This window comes from Corvus hawaiiensis, unplaced genomic scaffold (assembly GCF_020740725.1).
Source record: "Corvus hawaiiensis isolate bCorHaw1 unplaced genomic scaffold, bCorHaw1.pri.cur scaffold_60_ctg1, whole genome shotgun sequence".
Taxonomy (NCBI): domain Eukaryota; kingdom Metazoa; phylum Chordata; class Aves; order Passeriformes; family Corvidae; genus Corvus; species Corvus hawaiiensis.
The window spans coordinates 273109-289363 of NW_025963380.1; the positions used below are offsets into that span (position 1 = coordinate 273109).

General features: G+C 53.5%; 1 protein-coding gene across 1 annotated transcript; it reads right to left on the bottom strand.

Annotated features, from left to right (window-relative positions):
• Window positions 1–10813: 10813 nt before the first annotated feature.
• LOC125321092 (zinc finger protein 397-like) lies at window positions 10814–14994 on the bottom strand. Its single transcript, XM_048293493.1, has 5 exons — window positions 14884–14994; window positions 14169–14225; window positions 11902–11923; window positions 11313–11716; window positions 10814–11228 (listed from the first exon to the last, which is right to left on the bottom strand). Exons 2-5 carry the CDS (start codon window positions 14196–14198, stop codon window positions 10962–10964), a joined length of 723 nt encoding a protein of 240 aa, XP_048149450.1. The 5' UTR covers window positions 14199–14225; window positions 14884–14994; the 3' UTR covers window positions 10814–10961.
• Window positions 14995–16255: the final 1261 nt, after the last annotated feature.

Sequence of the window (16255 nt, forward strand, 5' to 3'; positions counted from 1 at the left end):
TTCAAGGAAGGAATGAGTCCCAGAAGTATTCCTTGATACATTCCAGGATGGAAGGTAGGATTCAAGGAAGGATTCCAGGCAGGATTCCAGGAAGGAAAGATTCCAGGATCTAAGGAAGGATTCCAAGAAGGATTCCAGGCAGGGTCTAAGGAAGGATTCTAGGAAAGATTCCAGGAAGGAAGGATTCCTGGAGTAAAGGAAGGATTCCAGGCAGGATTCCAGGAAGGAAAGATTCCAGGAAGAAAAGAAGGATTCCAGGAAGGCTTCCAGGAATAATTCCAGGAAGGAAGAATTCCTGGAAGGATTCCAGAATGGAAGGATTCTGGAAGGATTCCAGGAAGGACTCCAGGCAGCAACTAAGGAAGGAGTCCAGGAAGGATTCCAGGAAGGATCCCTGGAAGGATTCCAAGAAAGATACAAGGAGAGATTCCAGGAAGTATTCCACGAAAGATTCCAAGCAGGAAGGAAGGACAGATTCCTTGAAGGATTCTAGGAAGGAAGGAAGGATTCCAGAAAGGATTCCAGGAAGGATTCAGGGAAGGAAGGATTCCAGGAAGGATTGCAAGAAGGATTCCAGGAAGGAAGGTAGGATTCCAGGAAGTATTCCAGCAAGGATTCCAGGCAGGAACTAAGGAAGGAGTCCAGGAAGGAAGGAAGGAAGGATTCCAGGAAGGATTTTGGGAAGGAAGGATTCCAAGAAGAATTCCAGGAATCAAGGAAGCATTCCAGGAAGGATTCCAGGAAGGATTCCAGGAAGGATTCCAGGCAGGAACTAAGGAAGGAGACCAGGAAGGATTCCAGGAAGGATTACAGGAAGGAAGTATTCCAAGAAGAATTCCAGGAATCAAGGAAGCATTCCAGGAGGCATTCCAGGAAGGATTCCAGACAGGAACTAAAGAAGGAGACCAGTAAAGATTCCAGGAAGGAAGGAAGGATTCTAGGAAGGATTCCAGGAATAAATTCAGTAAGGAATGAAGGATTCCAGGAAGGAAGGAATCCTAAATAATGTGTAACCAACGAGAAAATAGGGAATAAAGATGAAGGAAATAAAGGAGGAAAGAAGAAATGAAGACAAAAAATAACAAGAAATTTAAAAACACAAAGATTTGATGCAGAAATGTAAAATTGAAAAAAGAAAGAAAGAAAGAAAGCCACAAGAAACAGAAAAACAAAAAAGAAAGAAAGCAAACGGATTAAAAAATTAAAGAGCAAAAGAAATAGAAAAAGAAATAACAAATGAAAGCAAGAAACTAAGAAGCAAGGAAAGAAAGAAAGAAAAAGAAAGAGAAAGAAAGAAAGAAAGAAAGAAAGAAAGAAAGAAAGAAAGAAAGAAAGAAAGAAAGAAAGAAAGAAAGAAAGAAAGAAAGAAAGAAAGAAAGAAAGAAAGTAGCAAGTAAAGTGAACTAGTTTGAAAACAAAGCAGTGGGAGGCACCAAGTCAGAATAACAATTTAATGGGGAAATTTTAAAAAAGGCAGAAAACACTGGTTCAAAGGGACAGAGTCAGGATACAACCTGACACCCTGTTAGTCAGGGTAGCAGCAGCAGTCCAATAAGATGGGGGCTGCAGTCCTCCTGAAGTGGTGGATGTGGTTCTGTCAAAGCGGTGATCCTGTAGACAGGGGCTGCTCTTCTTCGGAAGGTCCAGTGGTGGCTGTGTAGCTCCTGTCCTCTGGGAATCCAGTGGAAGGGTTGTCTCTGGTGTTCAGAATCTCAGCTTATATCCACGATGGGATGCTTGGTTCCTCCTTCTGGGTGGAGCATCTCACAATGGATGATGAGTCATGAGGCCAGGCGCTGATGGGCTCATTAACGGAAGAAAGTCCGGAGGGAGGAGGCAAGGAAACACTGCCCCACCTGGTTCCAACAGCTCATGAGGATGGTAATAGAATACACTGCAAGCCAGGGCATTATCCACCCCTTATTCTATTACCATCTGCCTCATCCCAAATCAATGCCTTCCTTAAACTCTACAAACACACACACACACACACATATATCTATATACAGTGAAACCCTACACACAGTTCTCACTTTAGGTCTCCTTGTGGTACACAACGGGTTTCCCCATCTTTCTGCATTACCCACCAAGTGTAACCAGGTCCTTGAGCAAAGACAATCCCATGGATGGGTTTGCCTTTGCCTGAGATGGGATTAATCCAAACAGTCTTTCCTAAAATCCTCTCACATGTACCACAGGGACTCTATCTCCATCCATTGTGTGGAAGGGTCCAGACTGGGCGGGACCAGCTCGATTGATGGACCCTCGGGTATTGACCATCCAGGTGGCCTTTGCTAAGTTCACTTCCCAATTTTTTAAGGTTGCCCCCCAAGTGCCTTCAAGGTGGTTTTAAGTAGTCCATTGCTGCGTTCCATTTTCCCAGCAGCTGGTGCATTATAAGGGATATGATATATCCATTTGATACCGTGTTCTCTGGCCCAGATGGTTTCCCTCTGTGCTGCCCACTGGCCTTTCTCCAGCAATCCAGCCATCCCCACAGAGCATAAGCTGCTCTCCATGAGTTGGTGTAGAGATAGAGCCTCGGCCACTTCTCTTGTTCAGCAATATCCAAAGACAGCTGGGCGGCTTTAAGCTCTGCAAACTGACTCGATCCACCTTGTCCCTCTGTAACTTATGCAACTCGTCGTGTGGGGCTCCACACTGCAGCTTTCCATTTCTGGCTGCCGCCTACAATTTGGCAGGAACCATCAGTGAAGAGGGCGTATTGTCTTTCAGTCTCCGGTAGCTCATTATATGGTGGGGCTTCCTCGGCACGTGTCACTTCCTCTTCCTCTTCTTCAGAAGATAATCTAAAAGTCTCACCTTCTGGCCAGTTTTTTACAATTTCCAGAATCCCAGGGTGACTCAGGTTTCCAATATGGGTGGAAATCGTATTGGGGTGGCCCTCCAATATGATGAGGGCAATCCATTTGCTCCATGTGGTGTCGGTGGTGTGATGAGTGGAAGGAACCTTTCCCTTGAACATCCACCCCAGCACCAGTAGTCGGGGTGCCAGGAGGAGTTGTGCCTCTGTGCCGATTACTTCTGAGGCAGCTTGGACTCCTTCATAAGCTGCCAAGATTTCCTTCTCTGTGGGAGTGTAGTTGGCTTCAGACCCTCTGGAGCATTGTCTCCAGAATCCCAGTGGTCGGCCCCGAGTCTCACCAGGCACCTTCTGCCAGAGGCTCCAGGACAGACCATTGTTCCCGGCTGCAGAGTAGAGCACGTTCTTCATCTCTGGTCCCATCCTGACTGGGCCAAGGGCTACGGCACGAGCAATTTCCTGTTTGATCTGGGCAAAGGCTTGCTGCTGTTCAGGACCCCAGTGGAAATCATTCTTCTTGCGGGTAACCAGGTAAAGAGGGCTCACGATCTGGCTGTACTCGGGAATGTGCATTCTCCAAAAGCCTATGGCACCTAGGAAAGCTTGTGTTTCCTTCTTGTTGGTTGGTGGAGACACCACGGTGATCTTATTGATGACCTCAGTGGGAATCTGACGTCGTCCATCTTGCCACTTTACTCCCAGGAACTGGATCTCTTGAGCAGGTCCCTTGACTTTGCTCCTTTTGATGGAAAACCCGGCTTCCAGGAGAATCTGGATGATTTTTTCTCCTTTCTCAAATACTTCCATTGCCGTGTTCCCCCACACAATGATGTCGTCAATGTACTGCAGATGTTCTGGAGCCTCACCCTTTTCCAATGCAGCCTGGATCAGTCCATGGCAGATGGTGGGACTGTGCTTCCACCCCTGGGGCAGTTGGTTCCAGGTGTACTCCACACCCCTCCAGGTGAAGGCAAACTGAGGCCTGCACTCTGCTGCCAGAGGGATGGAGAAAAATGCATTGGCAATATCGATGGTGGCATACCAGTTCACTGCCTTGGACTCCAGCTCGTACTGAAGCTCCAGCATGTCTGGTACGGCAGCGCTCAGTAGTTGCGTGACCTCATGCAGGCCATGGTAATCCACCATCAGTCTCCATTCTCCACTGGACTTACGCACTGGCCATATAGGGCTGTTGAAAGGTGTCCTGGGTTGCCATCCTCGTGAGCTGTTGAAATCAGGTGGGGCAGTGTTTCCTTGCCTCCTGCCCCCAGACTATCTTTCTGTTAATGGCCCATCATTGTCCTGCCGCATGACTCAGAGATAACTCCCTCTGGACTATCTTCTGTTAATGAGCCTAATCAACACTTGGCCTCATGACTCATTACCCCATTGTGAGATGCTCCACCCAGAAGGAGGAACCAAGCATCCCATCGTGGATATAAGCTGAGATTCTGAACACCAGAGACAACCCTTCCAACTGGATTCCCAGAGGACAGGAGCTACATGGCCACCATTGGACCTTCCGAAGAAGAGCAGCCCCTGTCTACAGGATCACCGCTTTGACAGAACCACATCCACCACTTCAGGAGGACTGCAGCCCCCATCTTATCGGACTGCTGCTGCTACCCTGACTAACAGGGTGTCAGGTTGTATCCTGACTCTGACCCTTTGAACCAGTGTTTTCTGCCTTTTTAAAAATTTCCCCATTAAATTGTTATTCTGACTTTGTGCCTCCCACTGCTTTGTTTTCAAACTAGTACATATTTTGGCGCCCAAGGTGAGGCTTGCTCTGATAGAAAGTCAGAATTACAATTTTGTATTGTAGAAGCCACCTACTCACTGTGATGCTCAACGTGCTTATGTGGGTCTTGTGCCTAGCTCTCTATATTTTTTCTCACATGGGAAACTACCTGCTGGTTGTAATGCTCTGGTGTAGACCAGGGTATGGTAGAAAATTTGCTTTATTAGTCTATTATGCCTACTGCATGATAACCTCCGAGGCAATGAACGTAATTCGGAATGTATACTCAACTTTGTCTACTCTAGGCTGCTACATCTGGGGCCTCAAGAATCGCACCCAGGCAATTTAATCCAGGATTAAAGAATGTTTTCCAGCCTTTCAGGCCTGACACAGCAGTTTTTGAAAATATTGAATTCCCTCTGGATGTCAAAGAAGGCATAAACTTGCTGTTAGATCTGCTTTGTCTTCTCTCTACAGCCTGCACCGTGTACACCATGCTTAGAATCAGAGCTATGGCACAGCATCCTCTGGATGAGAGGGAGAAAAAGAGCAGAGCAACAAACACCGTGTCTATCCAAACTGTCACAGAGGAGAAAGAACCAAAAGCAAAGCAACAGTGTCCATGTCTATGCAGACTGACACAGAGGAGAAAGAAACCGTCTCCTTCCTTCCTTTCCTTCCTTCCTTCCTTCCTTCCTTCCTTCCTTCCTTCCGAATTCCTTCCGAATTCCTTCCGAATTCCTTCCTTCCGAATTCCTTCCGAATTCCTTCCTTCCTTCCGAATTCCTTCCTTCCGAATTCCTTCCTTCCGAATTCCTTCCTTCCTTCCTTCCGAATTCCTTCCTTCCGAATTCCTTCCGAATTCCTTCCGAATTCCTTCCTTCCGAATTCCTTCCTTCTCCCAGTTGGGGTCCTCTCATCCTCCCTAAATGTGAGGACTTCACCTCAGCCCCCCAAGTTGCGGGGGGTTTATGGCACCTTCCCCAAATTCACTGCAACCTCCCAGAAGCCACTCAGAGGTCCCAGAATTGTCAAAAAGCAGCAGGAACCTCCCCAAAAGCAGATCCTCGTCTTCCTCCCTGGAGTGCCCCACTCCAAGGGGCCAAACCACCCCATCCCTCCCAAACTTCATCCCACCACCACAATGCCACCCCCATCCCATCCCATCCCATCCCATCCCATCCCATCCCATCCCATCCCATCCCATCCCATCCCACCCCTCCTGGACACCAATTCCCCTTCTGTGGTTCCTGACTCCCCACAGCTGGGCCTTGGGGCTGACAGATCGAGCCATTTGGGGCTGCCATCGACACATTGGGGCTGGAATTGAGTTCATTGGAGGCACCCGCTCAATCCCTCCATCCCAAATGGGAGCTTGGAACCTCTCCTCAGGCCTTGCTGTGCCCATGGGCTCACCTCAAGTCCCAAAATGAGAGCCAGGGCCCCACAGGCCATTCAGAACCTCTCAACATTGCCAGAAACAGCAGCATCCTTCCCAAAATGGGCTCCCTGACAATAGGTCCCCCTTCCAAGTACCAGAGCCCCCCTCTCAGAACCCCTCCCGAAGTATTGGGGGGACCCCAAAACTGCCTCAGGAACGGGACATACCCTGAGATCCCTTTGATGCCATGAAGATTTTTTGCCTTTTCTTTTATACCCCTGTTATACCTTTTTTACAACTTCTGTATTCTTAGTGCTTTTTCTCTACACTCCTGAACTTGTTTGTCAAGCTAAGAGACTAAACATTTTAGAAGCTCCGTAGCTAAAGATCAGTGTGACCCAGACCCCAAGGTCCTCTCCAGAACACATTCTGTAAACTAAGATAGAACCATCCACGGGAAGGCTCCTTCGGGAGGGGGGCTCACTTGAGCCTCTCATTGGGGAACCTTTGATAGATATGCTAATTAGTAAAACCTATAATATTATACCCGATCTTTTGGGGTGGATATAATTTGGTGGGGTGCATTTCGATGCACATGACCTGGACGTGTGCACCTAAGGATCCTTAAAATAAATACCAAGGTAAAATCCCTTTTCCCCTTCTAACTGTGTATGACTCTTGATTTTAAGACCAAAAAAAGGATCACCTTCAGGAATGTGGGATATCCCAGAACCCACTCAGGAACGGGGTCCCCCCGGCCTCATCATGCCCAGCCTTCAGCTGTCTCAGGCAGAGCCCATCCCGCCCTCAGCAGCCCCAGCCCAGCTCAGCCCAGCCCTCCTGGGCAGGAAGCCCCAGTGGCCGAGCCGGCCTGGGACACTTGCAGGGATGCGGGGGGCAGCCGCAGCTTCTGGGGCCAGCCTGTGCCAGGCCCTGGGCACCCTGCCAGGGAACCATTGCTGCCCCACATCCCATCTCAGCCTGCCCTCGGGCAGCGGGAAGCCGTTCCCTGGGGCCCGACCCCGCAGGCCCTTGGCAAGAGTCTCTCTCAGCCAGAAATTGCTGCTCCTCCTGCTGCGGGGCCCAAGCTGCAAGCCAGGGCCAGGACCTTGCCCTGGAGCTCTGCGGGCGCTGCGTTTGTGCGGCTGCAGTGCAGTGGCCGCAGCTCGGAGCTGCCCTTTGTGTCCCCGCCGGCAGCTGGCAGAGCTGGCGGGGCCGGGCCAGGGCCGGGCCAGCCCCGGCCTTCCCGGCTCTGGGACACAGCGGTGGCAGCCCCAGCCTTCCAGCCCTGCACACGCTCCCACACAAGCCTCCAGAGCCGCGGCCACGCAACGCAACTGACCGGCCGCTGACCCCCCAGCCTGGCCTGATGGCCATTCCTCTGCCCACACCTCGGCCAAGCTCCCCTTGGCCACCTCCTGAGCCACAATGCCACAGACAAGTGGGCACATACAGGTACAGAGCTCTGCCCAGAGCTGGCAGGGAACGTTCATTCAACAGAAAAACCACCAAGAAAAAGAGAACTGCCCCCAGCAGAGCTGTTCCCTCCTGCAATAGTTACACCTGCACACCCACAGTGCCTGAGACTGCAAGCAATGAGCATTCCCTGGGCACATGTGCAGCCCAAGCAGCTCGAGGACAGCCTTGCAGCAGGACTGCTCTCAGCTGAGCCAGAAAGGCCCCTCTGGCAGCTGCAGGGCCATTGCAAAGGGCAAGGGCAAGGGCCAGAGCCTTGGCCCACGGGGGAGGAAAGGGCTCTGAATTCCCCTGCCCCGGCACCTAAACCCTGTTCCCAGGCTGCTTCCCACACAGGATTCCTCTGGAGGTCTGCGGAAAGCTGAGAGGCAGCTCTGGCTTCTCCACTTTTCATGTGCTAAAGCTGCCTGGCAGAAGAAATGGAGGGACAGCTCTGGTGGCACAATCCCTCCCGGCCCAGGGCACAGCACTGGGAAGGTCTTTCCGTGCCGAGGCTTTGCTGCGGCCAAGGAAAGCTCCTGGCTCAGGGTCACCTTTCCTGCTGGGCCAGACCCCCCGAGTGGCCCAGCAGCAGCAGAGAATTCCAGCACAGCCCCGGCACGGGCAGGGCGGCCCTGGGCAGGCTGCGGGAGCCGGCAGCGCCTGAGCTCAGAGCAGCTGAGCCCGGGGGCTCTTGGCCAAGGCCGAGGCCCAGCGAGCATTTCTCAGGTCGCAGGGCAGCCTGGAAAGGTGCTGGGGGGGATAATTCACCCCCCAGTGCGGTCCCAGTGGCTCCCAGTATTTCCATGTCCGTGCTCCCAGCGCTGCTCCCAGCCCTGATCTGTGGGGATGGGAATGTCCCGCTCCCTTCCCGGGGCAGGCTCACACCTGAGCCAGGTGTGCAGGGCAGGACCTTGCCCTGAGCCCAAGCCCTGTCCCCCCTGCAGGATCTGCTTCCCATCGGCCTCTTCCTCCTGCGGCCCCAAGCCCAGCTCGGTGCTGAACGAAGGGCGCTGGGCCGGGGTCATCCCCCGGTGGAGGCTGCGTACCCCCTCTGCCCCCTCCCCAAATTCCCTCCCGGGGCAGCAGGGGCTGGCTCAGGAACCCTGTGGGCAGGGAACACGGGGTGACACCGGGATGGGGGGGTCACACACGCTCTCGGGGACACACACGGCCCCTGGGGACCCCCCCTGACCTTCTCCTGCAGTGCCAGGTGGATGAACCCCAACATGGAGCCCCTGACCCCCGGCAGCATCTTGGGGGACAGGGGCTGGTGGCTTTGGGGGGTCTGGGGGGTCACCAGCGCCCCAAAACCCCCTTCCCAGCCCCACAGCCACTCCCAGACCCCTAAAACCACCCTACAGCTCCTGACCAGGAAGCCCCCCCAACCACTCCCTGCATCATAAATGACCCCAAGAACTACCCAAATTCTCTCCAAGACACAGCCCAGCCAAGATCACCAAACTCTGTGAGAGACCACCCCTCCAAGCACCACAAATGCCCTCAAGAGACACAAAAGCCCCTCCCAGTCCCCCAGGGAGCCCCCAGACCCCCTCCCAGCCCCCATGGCACCAACCAGGACAGGCTGGGGGACAGGAACATCCTCAGGTGGGAGCAGCTCGGGCACTTCAGCGATTTGGGGACTTTGGGGGGCACACCCTGAAGGAGGAGTCCCAGGGCAGGGACTGGGACAGACAACCGGAATTCCTGGAGAACAGATGGGCTCAGGTGGACACATTCTGCCAGCACAAGTATGAGATTGTGGCCCTGTCTGCTCAACCCATGGCATCACAACACCCAAATCCTCCCAAATATTCCCCTGAACCAACCCCAAACTCACCCCCAAATCCCGCTAAAATGGTGCAGCTTTAGATATCTTTGTTTAATTTTTTATTTCTACCCAAATTTTGGTTATTTTGACAGGATGAAGGAGGAAACTATTTAGGTCGAAAAAGACCTCCAAGATCATCCAGGATTGCTGGGTGGCACAAAAAGAAACAATTGGACAGAGCGGATGAGAATTTTTGGGCTGTAAAGTCAATAAATCAGCTCTTCCCAATGAATTTCCAATGTTGATCTGAGTCCCAATGGATGTTCCTGCCCCTGCATTCACCCAGGTGCCCACGGGGATCCAGGAGAACGTGGAGAGCCCCAGCCTGGGGTCTTCCAAACACGGATCACAGGGAATGTGGGTCACCAGGTGTCATAGGTTAGCAAGCATAGTCCCGGAAGGGATGTCCTTGCTAAGGGGTGCTTACCCCAGTTTCCTCTGGGAACTGATAGAACCTATCAGCTGGCCAGTTTCAATATGGACAATTCTCAAAGCCACTTAAAGTTGTGACCACCTCTGTGATCCACACTTAAGAATAGACAAACTCCCCCCCAAGCTCTCTCTCGTTTCCGGTGCTGGGACAGGTGGCTGCGGGCCCCGTGTGGGGGCCAGCGGGCCAGGGCCAGGCCCTGCTCGGGCCAGGCCGGGCCGGGTCACGGCCATCCTGGAGCCGATGGACCTGTTCCAGCTGTGGAACACCCCCCCACTGCCTTGCCGTGGGCAGCCGGAGCGGCTCGGCTCTCCCCCCTCTCCACTGCGATAAGAAAGATTCAACAGTCCAGCTGCAAAGCTGCAAGGCCGAGGTGAGATTAACCCTTTTAGTGCTGTGAAGAGCTGAAAACCTGAGGGAAGAGAGAGAGGAGATGCTTAAAGCTGAAATTCTGTTGTGAAGCTATGATATATCAGAGTATCCTGTTGTAATTTCATGAAGATCTGGGGGGTGGAGTGTTCACCTGCGCTGAGATAGGCAGATGCTGACGCAGCTGTAATTCCATGAGAAGTTTGGACAGGGAGAGATGAACCAGATGAGGACTTTTGCTCCAAACGGGAAAGGAGAAACCTCAGTTCCTAGAGATGCTCCCAGAGATAGTCCTAAAGATGAAGATGATGAAGACCCTTTGCTCCCAGGGAAGGAGAAGGGCCTCTGTTTTTGTTTCTGAACGGCTCAACCTTAAAACTGTACCCCAAAAAACTTCAAGAGTGGACCCTCAAGAGCAGTTGTGGGAAAAGCTGCAAGTCGGGGTAAGGGACTCACACGCAGGCAGAGAGACTCCTCTTCCTAAATGGACTGAACAATATTTGGAAGTGGGCGGCTGTCTCGTTGTGATAATGTTTTCATAGCACGAGCAAGAAGAGACTTCTCTTTCTAAATGGACTGAACAAGGTTATTATGGAAGTGGTAACAGACTGAACATCTCAAGAGTTGTCTTTTCACATTGTCAGTGGGAGAAGGGAGGAAGGTGGGGGGAGGAGGAGAGTTCTGAAGGTGGTATGATTTTTTTTTTTTTGCCTCTTTTAGGTCTGTTAATAAACTTCCTTATATTCTTTCAAGTTTGGTGCCTGCTTTGCGTTTCTCCTAATTCTTATCTCACAGAAGATAAACAGTAATGAGTATTTTGGACCAAACCACTGCACCAGGGCTCTTCCCAATGTGGGTCCTCTGATGGGGGATGAAGTTGGAGCAGCGGACAAAGCTCTTCCCGCAATCAGGGCACTCTCAGGGCTTCCCTTACCGGTGCCTCCATTGGTGTTGGGTCAAGTGAGAGCTCCTGGAGAAGCTCTTCCCACACTCGGGACACTCGTAGGGCCTCTCCCCAGTGTGGATGCGCCGGTGGGTAAGGAGGTGGGACTTTTGCTTGAATCCTTTCCTGCAGTCGGGGCAGCGGAAGGGCCTCTCCTCCGTGTGAATCCGCTGGTGCAGGAGGAGACTGGAACTGGTCTGAAACCTCTTCCCACACTCGGAACACTCGTAGAGCCTCTCTCCTGTGTGGATGCGCTGGTGAACGATCAGGTAGGAGCTGTCTGTGAAGCTCTTCCCACATTCCCCACACTGGTAGGGCCTCTCCCCAGTGTGGATAATCTGGTGGCGGATCAGGCTGGAGCTCCGCCTGAAGCTCTTCCCACATTCCCCACACTCATAGGGTCTCTCCCCAGTGTGGATCATCTGGTGGTCAATCAGGTGGGAGCTCCGGCTGAAGCTCTTCCCACATTCCCCACACTTGTGGGGCTTCTCCCCATCGTGAAGCTGCTCATGAACCACCAGCTCTGACCTCTGGCTGGATCTCCAGCCGCCTTCCCGGCACAGGGTGGGTCTTTCCTCCTCAGAGCACCCTGGGCTGTGTTTGCAGCCCCTCCTCCTGCAGGATCTCTGGGGCTTTTCCTCCCCGTTGGATTCCTGCGCCGTGGAGCTGCTCAAAACGGCCTCTTCCACCAGGTTCTGCCGCGGGGATTTGTCCTCCCTGGGCTCCGTGCTCAGCTCCTTGTCTGGGGAGGAAGGACAAGGAGAGGATGGGATTTGCCTCCGTGCCACAGGGAAGGGGAAGGAGATCCCCCCAGTCCGTCCCCGGCAGGACGGCGTCGGCAGCGGGGTTGTCCTGCAGCCGGGGGCGATGCTGGGCTGAGAGATGGAGCAGGAGAGAGGGGGAAAGGGCCACTGACTTCCTCCCCACCTGCCTGGGGCTCCCGGGGCATCTTCTGTTGGGGTCCCTCCCCCGCCGTGTAGCCCTGGGAGAGGGGCCCTGAGGGCACAGACACGGGGTTTCCTGTCTCTGCTCAGCCTCGTTCCCATTGGTTGGTTTGTGTTCCCTGCGCGGGCAGAAGGACCCTTGGTCCCGTGACTGGAACAGTTCCTGGGCAGAGCTCCGGCCATGCGGCTGGAGAAATAAACATCTCTGAAACAGCTATCAAGAATCTGTCTGACCGTATATATTTCCTTTCCACGGGACTCCTGGTTTGATATATGCGTGTTGCAGTATCCCCACTGCAACAAATGGTGGAGATTTGTGAGCAGAACGATCCCCGATCCCTAAGCGACTGATTTGTGTGAGTAAACCCTGGAAACTTTGGATTCCTCTTCTTGGTTTTTGCTTTGCTATTCCATATCTAAACTATGGAGGAACCGTGGGAAGACTCTTGGCTCTCAGAGCCGCATATGGACATTTATCTTAAACTTAAAATGATTCTTGAACAACGATTTGTAAATTTTAGCTTGATTCAAGCTCAAAAAGAACTGAAACACTTCCTGGCATGGTTGTTTAAGAACTTTTTCTATGTTTCTTGGGATTTAATTCTTACCAAGGGCTTGTGGAAAACCGTTTGGACACAGTTAATATTGGAGTCAAAATATATGCCGATGGAAGAATATTTTCGTGAATATTATTTAGTTACTGAGACTGTTGAGCAATGTCAGCTGTGTCCTGGTGAAGGGAAGCGTGGCGCAGGGACCGTGCGGCCCAGGCCACGTGCACCGAGCGCTCTGAGAGCAGCAGTGAGGCAGTTCCCGCGTGCAGGCGGAGCCACGCGAGCCGCAGTGTCGGTGGCGGAGCGAGGAGCGGCGGGACCCGGCGGTGCCTGCCCGGTCCTGTGCAGCGCGTGGTGGAGCGAGCCCCGTGAACGCCCGACCGAGAGGGGCGGCACGCGGGCGGCAGCTGGCGGCGGTGGAGCGGAGCCGTGCCCAGCCGAAACGCGCGCTGGAGCGGAGCGCGGGGGAGTCGTCGCTCGGGGGCCCGGCCGAGACGTGGGTGCAGCGCCCGACAGCGGCAGCGAAGCTGCGACCAGAGGAGGCGACGCACGGAGAACTGAGCGGCGCGGCCTGGCCCGGCCCGCGCAGCCCCAAACGCGACCCCGGGAAGAGCGCGCAGGCACGAGCAGCCCCGACAATTCCAACACGGGAGCGACCGAAGGAGAGAGCAAAGACGCAGCGAGACAGAAAACAGCAGCCACTCGGAAAAAGGAAAAGATCATAGCAACTAAGACCTTAGGGATAGTAAAATGGTATAATGTTAAGCAAAATTATGGTTTTATAACAAGGTATGACAACCAGCAAGACATATTTGTGCATAGAACTGCTATTAAAAAGAATAACCCTGAAAAATGGATCCCAAGCTTGGGAGATGGAGAAGTGGTGGAATTTAATATTGTACTAGGGAGAAAAGGGTTACAAGCATCGCAGGTCACTGGGCCTGATGGTGTTCCTGTAAAAGGCAGTATATATGCAAAAAATCGTAGTCATGTTAGACAGTATCTCCATTGTAAGCCCCCCCTACAGTTTCCCTTTCCTAATCCCACCTTTCCCTTTTACCCTATGTCCTATTACCCCCAGTGTATTCCCAATCCGTTTTTTCATCCATGGTTTCCCTCACAAAACCATGCTTTTGCCAATTGTTTCCCCAAAAATCCCTTTCCAATGCCGAGTGGGGGATGAAAAGGGGGAGGGAAGAAGTTAAACCCTCTCCTGCCTCAGTTTCCCCACAAAGCATGCTCAGAGAATTCTGTCTCCCTTCTGTCAGCCCTAAGATGTTCCACAGAATCTGTTTGGACATTTAAAGATTCAGGAGGGTGGCTTGTTTTGTTTTGAAACTGTTCTTGTTATGTTTATCCAGTTGTTTTCATTCTCCTTTTATTAAAATAAAACGGGTGAGGTGTTGGGGTCCCTCCCCCGCCGTGTAGCCCTGGGAGAGGGGCCCTGAGGGCACAGGCACGGGGTTTCCTGTCCCTGCTCAGCCTCGTTCCCATTGGTTGGTTTGTGTTCCCTGCGCGGGCAGAAGGACCCTTGGTCCCGTGACTGGAACAGTTCCTGGGCAGAGCTCCGGCCATGCGGCTGGAGAAATAAACATCTCTGAAACAGCTATCAAGAATCTGTCTGACCGTATATATTTCCTTTCCACGGGACTCCTGGTTTGATATATGCGTGTTGCAGTATCCCCACTGCAACAATCTTCCTCTTCCTCGCAGCCTCGTCCTCCATCTGGCCAAGGTTTGGGAATGGGAATTCCTGGTTTGGAGGGAAAACAAGGTGTGAGCACGTTTAGTTTATAGGTCCCTCTGCCCACGTCCATCTCTGGAAGTCCCTGGGCATCTGGGGTCCATAAAAACCTCCCAAACACCAAGATTCTGCCCTGAAAAAGCCTCCAGGAGTTCCCTGTCTCTGGTCTCTGCCATTTTGTGTTCGGGGGTTTCCCCCTGTCCCAGCTGCTGGGGGCCACACTTGTATTGGGGGTCCCCCTTCTACTTGGTTCCCACCCTCCCCAGGCTGCTGGGAGTCCCAGGAATCTGAAAAGTTCCCCCTCTTCCCTCTCCCCACTTAGGGATGCTGGGGGTTATGGGTCCATGCATCCTTTTCCCCTTATTCTCTGATTTGGGGTGCAGGGAGTCCAAGGAGTCCCCCCCTCTCCCTCTCCAGGCTGTTGAGGGTCCCGTGAATCGCGGCGCTCCCCCCTCTCTGGGCTCCCCACTTTGGGGTCCTGGGGGTCACAGGGGTCTCCTCCTCCAGACTGCCTCTGCCGGCAGCCGCCACTGGGACCCCCCAATGTCCCCCCAGGGGCATTTTCTGCTCAGCTTTGGAGTTCTTCATTCTCCAAACATCCCCCCCCAAAAACCCAACCCAGGGACCCCCCCAGGATATTTGGGCCGAGCTCCCCCTCCCCGGGCACTTGCGGGATGGGGGGCGATGATCCCACGGGTGGAGGGGGCTGTGAATTCAGGGAGTGCTCGACCTCGTGGATCCTTCTCCTTTTCTTGATCCTCCTTTGTCTCTCCTCTTCCTCTTCCTCTTCCTCCCACTCCTCCTCTTCCATCCTTCCTCCTCCTCCTCCCTAATCCCACCTCCTTCTCCTGCTTCCATCCCTTCTGGCTCTCCTCCTTCATCCCTCCTCTCCCTCCTCCTCCTCCCCCCAGCACCAGCCACACCCTGGGTCCCCCGTTCCCGAGCCCCTCGCAGCCCGCGGGAGCAGCGGGGATGGAGTCGGGACAGGTCGGGATGGGCAGCGCGGGGCTCTCGGCTGCTCCCACCCGCTGGGGGTGGGGGAACCCGGCCCGGGGAAAAGGAGAGGGAAACTGGGAAAACTGGGGGCTGCACATCCAAACTGGGCCTTGCTGGGGACCCTGGGTGGGGACTTGCAGCCCTTGGGGCTCCTCTGGGGAGCCTGGAGAGCCGGGAGGGGGGAACACAGAGAGGGCTGGGGGATCCCAGGAGTGGCACCACTGCCAGTGACTGGTTTGTACTGGGGTAACTGGAACCTTACTGGGGCAACTGGGAGTGACTGGGAATGACTACAAGCATGCTGAGGGACACTGGGATATACTGGGAGTGTCTGTTCACACTGGGAACAATCAGGACCATACTGGGGCAAGTGGGAGTGACTGGAGGCAACTGGGCACAACTGGGACCATGCTGGGAGGGACTGGGATCATATGGGGAGTGACTGGGACTATACTAGGGGAAACTGGGTGCAACTGGGATCACACGGGGAGGAAAGAGAGCAACTGGAACCATGCTGGGGGACACTGTGATCCTACTGGATCACACTTGGAACAACTGGGACTGCACTGAAGGTGACTGGGAGTGGCGGTGAGCAACTGGGATCAGACTGGAAGCAACTCAGGGTTACTGGGACTGACTGGGAACATGCTGGCAGCAACTGGGATGCACTGGGAGAGACTGAAAGCACAGTGGAGGTAAATGGGAGCAACTGGAACCACACTGGATGATGATGGGAGCAGCTGTGCCCATGCTGGGGTCATACTGGGATCCCACTGGAAATAGCTGGGATCATATTGGGAGTGACTGGAATAGTAGTGGGCGTATCTGAGAGTGACTGGGATCCTAGTGGAACCAGACTGGGAGGGACTGGAAAGGTGCTGGCTGTGACTGGAATCATACTGGAAGTGACTGGGAGCAACTGGGCCCACACTGGGAGTGACAGGGAGTCACTCTGGGCATGACTGGAAAATTACTGGGAATATCTGGGAGTGACTGGGGTCATACTGGGGGTGACTGTAACCATGCTGGAGGTGACTGGGTGC